Here is an 11,889-nt window from a genome sequence, read left to right as displayed (position 1 = left end):
TTACTAACACATTGTAGATCAGTTTATCTACAATGACACATGATTTTTGAAGTTTTGTGTGTGAGGGTTTAGTGTCTCACACCTTACCCTTTCCTCCCCAGTATCACAACAGTATGACTCCAAAGTACGGTTCAGTAAACAAACAAGGACTCTAAAGTCAGAACAGAAAGATACAGTTGGAAGATAATTGATTGTGTTATTATGACGTGTAGTAAACTATACCCCTCTTCTTCTTCTATGTTGTTGTTCTTGTGTGTGTGTGTGTGTGTGTGTGTGTGTATACCTTAGAAGTCAAAGTATACTAATACTTTTGTAAGTATTAGTCATACTTACAAAAAACATTATGCCTCTTCCCCCACCCTCAAAGACAGACAAAAAACCCACTCCATCTCCCTATTCACAATTTCGTGAGATACACGGGGTCTTAAAGTCTGAAACAGTCAACAAAGCGCAGTTGTTAAAACAATCCTGCAATGCAACACAATCCTGGTGGCATTTGTTTGTTTATTTGTTTGGGAAGACCTCAAATTCGACTTAACTATCCCCCTCCCCAAAGCGCAGTTGTTAAAACGCGCAATTTGCCGCTTCAGCTCGACTGTCTAAAGAAGTCTTTTTATAGTGTTAGGATAAAAAGATAAATTCCAGCTTGTATAAAATTTGCACTGAAATATCACTTTATAGAATTATAAACCTGATTAAAACGCACACCCCCACTAAGGTTCTCAGTCTTCCAGGTCATCGTAGTCCTCCTTAGACTCGGAGGAGACACAGCGTGCGCAGTGGGGACTCCATGGCCCGGAAGTGCCACTTTTTCGGATGAGTGAACGCGCGTGCATGAGTGTGCATGTGCGCGTCCTCGTACGTGCAAAAGGTTTTTGCACGTACCACTTTTCCACGACACCACACAGCCAGCCTGAATGCATTTTAGATGCATCCTGAAACTACATCAGTTTAGTTGCAAAACTCATTGACAAACCAATGGCCATTTTTTTTTCAATTTCCATTAGTCTAACTACAATACTGAAGATATAAACCTTTGTGGATCCTTGAGCTGTTAAATGAGCTTTGAAGTATTAAAATAATTTATATAGTGAGAAACTTGTTCTTAATCAAGTCGCCAATTTAGACATGACCTTTGCCAGTACTGAGTCAGGATGAGCTCACAACCAATCATCCGTAACTACGACAAGATCCAAACAAGACATTAAATTATGTTACTAAAAATTCTGAAATAATTTGTGGGTATTAAATGAAATCAACCACAAAGAGAAACATCCTTTTTCATTATTTATTTCTCCACATGACACAGAAGTCGTTCGACACTTTACAAACATTCGTTTGGATTTTGATTTTAAAAAAAGTTTATGTCAACAGTGTAAGAAATTACTGACAGTTACAGAGATTACCCCAAAATCATCAAAGACTGTGCTCCGAGGATATTTGTGCGTTTCCACTTGCAGTTAATGCAACACATTTGAAAAAAGGGAAACAACCATTTCATACAACCAAGGATGTCACGACTCTGAAACAGACTGAAATCATGATACAAACATGTGCAGTAAGCCGTATCGTACCATTATACTCATGTAGAGCTGGAATGATGAAAGTTTTCCGGTAACCTAGAAATATATTAGAGACACTTAGTTTTGCTTTTGCTCATTTTAAAACAAAATATCAATCGGATTGTTTGGTGTAGTAAAAATATTTTTTCTCTGTATTTTGTTAGAAATTTTCTTTTGAAAAACCTCGAGGCGTAAACCACCATTGCTGGTTTTCAGAGCACTGTGCCAACCCAAACAAACATCTGATGAAGCTGGTCCAGTAAATTGGTCTAAACGTAAAAATGCATTCAGGATTTATCTTCTTTGACATCCTCATTGGTCCCTTTAAACATCATTAATCAGATGCAGCAGCTGTAAATTATTTATTTATATATATATATATATATATATGTAAAAAAGACATCGATAGTAGCACCCACTTCCTATTTCTTCCCTTTGCTCCTCGATTTGGCTCATCGATGCACAAACACTGATCATCTCTTAACCATTTCAAACAAGACAGATTCTGGTTCTATATGTTAATTATGTTAATCACAGGAGGTGATTAGGGGAAGTGGGAACACATGGAGGAACAGCTGACTGACATGAACCTAATGACAGGACAGGGGAAGTGAAACTAAATACAATGAACAAAGAACACACGACTCCTTCAAAATAAAACGGGAAACACTGAAACTAGACATGACAACACAAGCTTAACAGACCTAACACGTGATGAACGATACAAGAACTCAAACATAGAAACCAAGGAAACAATAAATAATAACTGCCTTTCCTTAACTAAAGCTAAATAGGAATGACACAAACTAATCACATATCTAAAATGAGACAAATACAAAATGAACTCAGAGCGCTGGGTCAGACACCCAGCCTGTGACACACACTGAGTTATCGGCCCAGTACGGTGGCCAGCAGGGCCATTCGGATGTACATGCCATTCTCCGCCTGACGGAAATATGCCGCCCTCGGGTCTGTGTCCACCTCCACACTGAGAGAGGAATAACAAAGAGAAACAGATCATTAGTCCACTTAATCAACACAATAGCAAATAATGTAAGGTGGGTTAAAATAAAATTCGGTTCAAATTTAAGTTAGCTAAAAGAAATCGTACTGAAATTAGACATTGTACACAAAACGTTACATTTCTGCAGCCCATTTAAGGGCTCAAGCAACATTTAAACAACACAGCTGGAACTGATATTGTTGTCAGACATTTGACTGAGCGCGTCTCACCTGATTTCATTGACTCTGGGCAGCGGGTGCATCACCACCATCTTCTGTTTGGCTCCAGTCATGATGTGAGGAGTGAGGACAAACTGACCAAAACACTGAGAGAAACAACAGAGTCACAGTTAAAGATCACAAATACTCCGGGATCATCCATTCACATGAGACCTGAGCTGATTGGTTATGTCTGCACCTATGAATGCTTAGCTAAAGGGTTCCACTTCCATATTTCCCCACACGCTTACATCTGTAGAGGGGTGAGGGAACGCCTTCTTTCTCGCATATCTTCTTGTTTTCTTAAGACAATTCTATTTAATAGTTTTGCCTCTAGAAATATTTCATTTGGAAAGAACTTTGTGACGAATAACTGAACAAATCAGCTGCTTTCCACTAAAGATGAACTCCAAATGCAGACAAACTCCAGCTTCACCAGATGGAGTCAGTGGAGTTTGCAGTCCAGAATAGTGGATTAGGGAAAATGTCACCATGAGACCAACTGAACGATATCAAAAACGATTACCGGGCCAGCATGAGGCAGGAAGCACCAGGCCTAACTACAGATGCGCTGTGAGTATATGCAAGTATCTGTGTCACAAAATAAAACCCGTCGGTGAAATGAAACTTACGGCTTTGTACTCCTCCTCAGATGCAAACCTCTCCTTCTGGATCCTCGTCATGTAGAGGACGTCGGTGTCAGGCAGAGCCTCCTCGATGCTGTCAAACTCCTCCTGCAAACAAACATTTTTTTTAAATTAGCAGTTTTTAGTACATATTTGTGAAAACTCCTCTTTGCTGTGTAACCATGTTTAGTCCTCACCTGTTTGATGCCCTTTGAGGCCACGTAGCTGACGATCTCTGCTGGCATGTGGAGGTTTTTGGGAGCCACGTAACGCAGAGTGATGCGGTACTGGGTCAGCAGTTTGGCGAGGGAATGAACCGTTCGGCCATGTTTCAGATCTCCAACCATCGTTATCTGACAGACGCCACAGTTTTAACATGCTTTCATGTAAAGTTTTATTCTGGCTGAAGATTAAATTAAAAAGGAATCATGTCGCTCACCGTCATGCCGTTGACCGTTCCCAGCTCCTCTCTGATGGTGAAGACGTCCAACAGGGCCTGAGTGGGATGCTCCCCGACACCGTCGCCAGCATTGATCAGCGGCTTACGGCACTGACGGGACGCGCTCTGAGAATTGATTTGATTTTGATTTTATTGATTAGCATTCAAATTCAAATCTCAGTGAAAACAGTGAAAAAAAACCAAAAAAAAAAACCAGTGAAAACAGAACAAAAATCTACCATAAAGAAAGAAAGCATGAGACAAGGCTAATCAAAAGGTATTGGCTGAAGCATTTGCTTATTACGCCAACCCTTTTCACAAAATATCTTTTTGTATGCAGCTCCTGTACACAGGGCTTGAAGAAAATAATAAAACAAAGCAAAAACCAAACAAACAAACAAACAAACAAACAAAGAAAAAAAAAAACAAAGAAAAAAAAACTTTCCACCTTAGATAAGTAACTACATCAAAGCAAAAGAATCAAGAGGTTGTTTTTTTTTTCTCCTTTTTGCTCTTTTCATTCTTGATTTATATATTTTTCTATTACTCTATTTTTAAACATGTTTTTAAACAAGGAAAATGAACTACACCTTTTTAAATCACTGTCATAACTATTCCACAGGTTAACTCCTCTAACAGAAACACATCTCTGCTTTATATTTGTCCTTATCTTGTTTTTTTTAAAGAAATCTGTTCCCCTTAAGTCATATTGACTCTCTCTGACTTTGAACAGCTTCTGAGTACTGGGGCAAAGCAAGTTATTTTGTGCTTTATACATTATCTGTGCCATTTTATATTCAACTAAATCATAAAATTTCAGGGTATTCAGATTAATTAACAAAATGTTAGTTGGTTCTATATAGTTTGATTGGTTTATAATTCTTATAGCTTTTTTTTGTAACTTGAAAATATGAAGAGTGTTCGTTTTATATGCATTACCCCATATCTCCAGACAGTAAGTCATATATGGAAGCAACAGAGTACAATAAAGTGTGTATAATGATTTTTTGTTCAGGACATGCTTTGTTTTATAGAGAATAGCAATGGTTTTTGACATTTTTGTTTTCACGTGGTTTATATGAGACTTCCAACTCAGCTTATCATCAATTATCACTCCAAGAAATTTATTTTCGTACACTCTTTCAATTTCAATTCCATTAACCCTTATTTTAGATACATTTTTCATTTGTCTAGTGCCAAAAATAATCAATTTTGTTTTCTTTATATTTAATGATAACTTATTTACATCAAACCAGTTTTTCAATATATTTAACTCCTTTTCCGCTGTAGTCAGAAGCTGTTCTAAGTTTTTAGCTGAGCAGTACAGAGTGGTATCATCAGCAAACAATACGAAGGAGGAGTCACGTGCGTAAGATATTAAAAACTCATCTTCAAACTAAACAAGCATCAAAAAACACACAACAGGGTGCTGCTGCAGTTACTTTTATGACCAATTAGTGTTTATTTTCTGTTATGTAAAGAAAACTTTTAATAAAAAAAAGTATCCATCTAAAATCCACCTCTACAGCTCCAGGTGTTGGGTGACGCAGCACGAGGACGTCAGCGTAGCCACTCATGATCTGGACAGAGTCCGCCAGCGATTCTCCCTTCAGCGAGGAGGAAGTGGCCTCGCTGGAATGGACGACGGAGCCGCCCAAACGCTGCATGGCCGCTGCGAAGGAACTGCTGGTGCGAGTGCTGACCTCATAGAATATGGAGGCCATTACTTTACCCTGAACAGGAAGGCATGAGGAATGAGGGATTACTTTAAGGTACCTCATCATTCTATAACTTTGGTCATGTTTGATACGAACATCCACCATTGTAACAGCACATAACTGAAATTAGTGAATAGTGCAGTAACATGAGGCACGTTTAGGAGATACCTTGAGTATTTCCAGGCTTCGTTCCTTCTGAACCATCAAACGTAAAGTGTGAGCAACATTGAACAGGTGTGAGATCTGAAACAAACGAAGGACACAAAAATAAGCTTTTGTTCAGACCCGAGATCTTGTTTTAAACCTGTCAGCATTCCCAGAGTGTGTTTCATCTTCTTCGGCGTACCTGCTCCTTGCTGAACTGTCTGACAGACAAGATGTGCTGTCCCACCAGTGGGTGAAGCAGAGGAGACATCTGCAGGTGTGACACCTGACCAGGAGGCACCTGTCCTGACCCAGACTGTGGGGACAGCAGCCTGGACAGTGGGGGAGGATGGCTGTACCCGTCAACAGCAGCGGCTGGTGGGAGCATGACCATCTCTGTGGGGATAAGAGTCGCAGTGTATCAATGACTGGAACACAGCAAAGGTGTTTCACTGAGAATCAGCAGGAGAACATCAAACAACTTTAATGGACATACCAGCTGAACATGTGAAATGATATGATAAGATAACATCTGCTTCATTTTTTAACCCCCCTTTTTAACTTATTGATACCTTTTGCCTAAAGAAGGCTTTAAAAATCCCCTGTTAAGGCCAGTGTGGCGAGAATAAGGCACGGCGGGACCACAGAGTATCATTCGGAGCCATCTTTATTTACATCTCACCACTACACACCCAAACCCCTGAGTCCCCGTGTTTTTAACTAGGCGGGCGTGATTAAGGATGCCGTGCAGGTGCGTCCGCCCTCCCTGCACGGCACCGCAGACCACGCCCCACCACAGCCAGGCAGGCTGATAATACACTGGTAGAAACTCTGGTAGAAACATTGGGAGAAACCCTCGAGGTAAAACAAAAATCTGCTGTTCCAAAGCATTCTGGGAGCTGTAATACCTGGTGGCAGGCCGGGATCAGAGGCACGGTGGATGCGGGACGGCAGCAGGTAGCGGCTTTCTCCACCAATGCGTCGTGGGCTCGCAGCTCGAGTCCGCACTCCATCCCGGGGTGGAGTTGGACGCCGACGCTCAGGAGTCTGATGGAGCAGAATTAATGTAAACAAAACACATGAAATAATACCCACATAGAGGAGTTCAAGAAACACTCAAAACAGTTCTAAGTACAGGCTTTAAATGTTTTTGTTTGTAATTAAACTCTGTTAGCTGTACGTTCAAATTCTGTGAACTTTTTAGATGTCATCTACGCTCATAAGAAAGAAGACCGGGGATATAAGCACCGGAAAAGAGCTTCCTCCAAACGGTGGCGTCTAAGACCTCTTTCTTAGGAATAAAGTGAGGAGCTGCTATTCCTCCACATTTCAAAAGGAACAAGTTGATACCTGCTGTTTGCCTCCTACCAGACATTTCAGGCATGGAAGAAACACCAACTTTAATCACTGATCTGAACCTCTCGATTTTGCTTGCTGTGTCTTTTACAGCATTTTAAACTAATTACATCTAAGAAGTTCTTTTATTCAATTTGTTGAATGAAATTCTAGTGTTTTCTTTCAGTTACGTTTACTTAGCATCAACTAGCCGATATCTGCTGCTGTGTGCACGTTCTTCATGGCTATGGCTGCTAAAGAAGTGTGTTAGTGTTGGCAGATAACTTCACTCTCTTGTTAAATCTGGTCAATTTTGGCTCCAAAAATAATCATGGCGGTGGCCAAAACACCAATGTGATGTAATATTATTGTAGAGTCTTTATCTTACAACAGAAAGCATGAAAGGCAGCTGCATTATTACCGCATTCACTTTTATTACCATTGGAGTTTCTTTGACAGGTTCTGGAGGATGGGTGGAAGAAGTGGGCCAAGTCTTCACATCCTCACCGTAACCTGGAGGCACGAGCACCTGAAGGAGACAGGACACGTACTTTATTAGATCAACTACATTTATTCTCTTTGTTTTCTTGTTCAAAAGCAAAATGCACGAATGCTGACCTGGCCGTCGATGTAGGCCACCTCTCCTCGCAGGACCACGCGGCGGACTTTACCTTTCACCTTCATACCTTCGAAAGGAGTCCACTTAGACTTAGTGAACTGCATGGCCTGAGGAATAACCCACTCCTGCTCCAGGTCCACCTGAAAGACACGTAATTGATAAATAATTAGGAACATATTTCATCAGAGTACGGATAGGCTGCTAATTACTGTATCAAAATAATGTCTCCTTAAAATGAATTCCCTTTAATTGTGTTTGTCTGTGTACCTCCACGTAGGTGTTTTCCTGAACGGGCAGGTTGAAGATCCTGTGTGGATTGTCATAAAGATGTCTGTTAAAATATTTGGAATCTGTTGTTTATAGCTTTACTTTTTACATGTTTGGTATATAATACTGTCTTTCAATGTAAAGCTTGCAATGAAAAACACTTTACCTGAAGCTTGGGGCCATGGTTAATATTTTATGTCAACCAAAACTTTTATGACATTTTCCACTTTTTCCCCATTTAAGGTGCCACTAAAAATGCTGTGTAAAATGCAGTAGTATTGATCTTCAAAGGGTCCAATTTTGAGTGACCACCTTGTGAAGCATCTTTCATTATTGTTGTTTGTGTTGTTGTGCTGCTTTCAGTTGTTCTTGTTGGTTTCTGTGTAGTTTTTTTGTGACCTGAATCAAAATGAAATGACACAATCAAAAAGTTTCTCTTATTTTTCATTTGTTGTAAGTATGCAAAAATATTTTGTGTAAAAACTTGAAATGAGCCAAACAAATGTTTTAGGTGTTTTAATCACCTACAACAGTTGATCTCACCTGTTTCCTCGCCTGAGGGCTGATGGCTAAAGGTAAACAGTTGCACTTTCCCTGTTTTGGTGTCAGTTACTTCACACTTCACAGTGTTATATCTTGAGTTGTGAATATGGTGATAAATCAGAAAAGACAGAGTGGCGGAGCAGTCAGTCTGTGAAGTCAGTATTTGTTTGCTATCCTTGCTATCCACCTCTCGACCTTTAAGCAGCCACTTTACTGTGTGATGACACTCTCCATACGTCACCACAGAGCAGCTTAACGTCACCTTATCAGTGTCCTTATGTTCAGTCACTGGTGAACATAATGTAACAATATGAAGCACAAAGGTTATCTTAATCACTTTAAATATTATTCATGTATTTTTATTTTTTTTAAAATAGATCAAGGTGAAAATATTTGGTGTAAATACTTACAGGTAATAGCAGATAGATCAACCTTTGCCTGATGAAACAGAGTGTGTTGAGTTTGTATTTCTCGTAATTTGTGATGATCACAGGAATATTCTTGAATGCATTTTTCGTAAAGTTAAATTATGATAAAGAGAAAGTTTACACTGTGTCCGCTTCCACGGTGCATTTATAAAAACAAAAAAAAGAAAAGGGTGTTCGAGGTGTGAAGGTTGTAATTTATGATAAATGACAACATCGATTCTGTTCCTCTTTCCTTTAATAGTATTGTCACTCACCACAGTTTGACAAGATGCTATACAGCTGCAGCTATAGGAAATATGCCAGATAAGATATTTTAGTGGTCTGAAGTGGTCTCTAAGTCTGTGATCTGTAAGTATCACTAATAACTCACTGCATTTTTGATTCTTTTCAGATGTCTTTCAGGAGCAGTTTTTCACAAGAATGTAAATTTGAATGATAAAACTGGAAGGATTTACTGCACTAATCAATGGGTCATTGCTTCTGTGTTTGAGAGGTTTATTCTGGTATAACTGTTACACATGTATATATCTGTAGGTACTCATTTCTGAATCCAGCTCTCATTCAGCACATTATTGTGTCTTTTTTCTTCATAATAATATATGTTTAGAGGTATTTTGTGCTACACAAAGATGTCATTGACACCCCCAACACCACCACCACCTCTCTCCGTCTCTCCCACTCTATATGTGTGTATTGTGTATTAACGTCATTTAAAAGAAGCAGAATGTGTGAAGATAGCTGAGATAAATGTTTCCATTATTGCAGCTTCTATTTATATTTTATTCTTTAGCAAAGAAGAACTGACTGTGAGAGTTTGGCTACAACGATCGTCTTTTTAAAAATGCTGCCTGAGATACATCTGAATTAAGAATATCAAAAATCTAAATCAAAATTTATTTATATAGCACATATAAAACAACAATGTTGACCATAGTGCTTCACAGTCAGTAAAAGACAAAACAATAAAACAGGACAACAAACAATAGGTAACAACACAACAAGCTAGAACAGCCAACTTAAAACTAAGTTTTAAGACATGATTTAAAAGACTGGAGAGACTCGGCTGTACGAATATGAACAGGGAGGTTATTCCAGAGTCTAGGTGCCACGGTTGCAAAGGCCCGGTCACCTCTCAACTTCAGTCGAGACGTATTTAGTGCTAGGAGCCTGTGATTGGACGATCTAAGTGCTCTGTTGGGATTGTATAAGTGGAGTAGTTCAGAAAGATAACTGGGCGCTAAATTATTCAGAATTTTAAAAGTGAACAAAAGAATCTTAAAATCTATACGATATTTAACAGGGAACCAATGTAATTTGGCTAAAATTGGAGTTATGTGTTCATAGATTCTCGTACCTGTTAAAAGATGCACAGCTGCATTTTGAATTAACTGAAGCCGGTAAAGAGAAGAGTGTTGGAGGCCCGAGTAGAGGGAGTTATAGTAGTCCAATCTGGATGTGATAAATGCGTGGATAAGATTTTCAAGGTCCTTTAACCTCCTAGGACCTGGCGTCCACATATGTGGACATCACATTTTGGGTTATTTAGACTAAAATACTCAATTTTGCTCTACATGGGCCTGATATCCACTTACGAGGACATTATACCCATATGGAAAAGATATATATAAATCTTATAAAGTTTGTATCTGTCTTGTGTGAAACTTGTATGAAAAGCATATAAGTGTGAAAACAGATATAAGATCCCTTGAAAAATTATATAATGAAACTTGTATGTTTTGGATACTTACTAAAACAATGTATGAAAGTAATGCGAAAGTGGCCACTTTCATGAGTAAATCATGTAAGCCTTATATGATTTACTCATGAAAGTGGCCACTTTCATGAGTAATCACATATAAGTTTTTACTATTTCTTTTCCGTATGGGTACTGCTATTGTTCTATCAAAATTTGAAACGAATATTCTCATATGTTCGGGTCTTAGGAGGTTAAAGGAAGGAACGGCTTTGCTTTAGATATCTGACGCAACTGGCAAAAGCTGTTTTTTACCACAGTGGAGACCTGTTTCTCAAGTTTAAAAGAGCCATCCAGGAACACTCCGAGGTTTTTTACAGTGAGCGAGAGATGGCTAGCGAGAGGGCCAAGGGCATCAGCTAACTGGTCTGAGTGTGACTACCAAAGACTACGATTTCAGTCTTATTCTCGTTCAGTGTAAGAAAATTATGTGATAACCAAATTTTAACTTCATGCAAACAGTTGAACAGAGGTTGCAAAGAAGCAGACACATCGGATGTCAAAGGTGAACAGATCTGGATATCATCAGCATAACAGTGAAAGGAGATGTTTTATTTTTAAAAAATGAATCCCAACAGCAACATGTACAAAGAGAAAAGAGCAGGACTGAGCACGGACCCTTGAGGCACATCACAATAAATAGAGGCAGAAGCCTACGAGTGTTGCCCCATAGCAACAGAGAACGTATTGTAGTCCCAGGGTAACTGAGGGAGGATTCATGGTCACCCGATTCAGTCCTAGCTATATGCATTAGCAAAAAAGAAACTTTGAAACTTAATCTTAAACGTAGAGATATTTTCTGTCTCCTGAATTTAAACTGGGAGCTGGACCCACAAATCATAAAAGAGACACACTAACTCACACACACCAGAAAGTGCCAAGAGTTGTACAAGGTAATTATATCTGATTTAGTTTTGCGTTTCTTTATAATGCTTTCCTAAATACAAATAAGACACTTTATGAGGGCACCTGAGCCTTGTAGACACAACAAATATTGAACAAACCTCTTTCCTGTTGTTGACAAAACATGAAATATATAGAAAAATATATCTTGATGCATTCTCAATTATCCAGGAAAGTAAATCTCCAAAAGCTGATTCTGTTCATCTGAACGTAGCGTTTTGTAGGAGAAACGTTTCGTCACTCATCCAACTTAAAGTAACCCAACAAAGTAACTTCTTCAGTCTCAGCTGACTGCAGGTTTCCCCAACTTTATAAACAGTAAATTTGCATA

At 39.0% G+C, this 11,889-nt stretch overlaps 1 protein-coding gene and 1 long non-coding RNA gene across 2 annotated transcripts; both read right to left on the bottom strand.

Annotated features, from left to right (window-relative positions):
• Positions 1-2,177: 2,177 nt before the first annotated feature.
• Positions 2,178-7,989, bottom strand: LOC120720389 (CAD protein-like). The gene is made up of 12 exons (XM_040010056.1): positions 7,932-7,989; positions 7,664-7,804; positions 7,485-7,574; positions 6,619-6,757; positions 5,913-6,106; positions 5,735-5,809; positions 5,369-5,581; positions 3,849-3,974; positions 3,607-3,762; positions 3,416-3,517; positions 2,796-2,890; positions 2,178-2,550 (listed from the first exon to the last, which is right to left on the bottom strand). The coding sequence occupies exons 2-12, from the start codon at positions 7,766-7,768 to the stop codon at positions 2,451-2,453; spliced, it is 1,395 nt and encodes a 464-aa protein (XP_039865990.1). The 5' UTR covers positions 7,769-7,804; positions 7,932-7,989; the 3' UTR covers positions 2,178-2,450.
• Positions 7,990-8,105: 116 nt separating this feature from the next.
• On the bottom strand, positions 8,106-8,974 carry LOC120720404. The gene is made up of 3 exons (XR_005692926.1): positions 8,885-8,974; positions 8,475-8,762; positions 8,106-8,330 (listed from the first exon to the last, which is right to left on the bottom strand). It is a non-coding gene; the product is annotated as an uncharacterized LOC120720404 (long non-coding RNA).
• Between the last annotated feature and the right edge of the window lie 2,915 nt (positions 8,975-11,889).

Source organism: Simochromis diagramma, unplaced genomic scaffold (assembly GCF_900408965.1).
Source record: "Simochromis diagramma unplaced genomic scaffold, fSimDia1.1 OVJJ01000582.1, whole genome shotgun sequence".
Taxonomy (NCBI): Eukaryota; Metazoa; Chordata; class Actinopteri; order Cichliformes; family Cichlidae; genus Simochromis; species Simochromis diagramma.
This window is presented reverse-complemented; position numbering and strand designations above follow the sequence as displayed.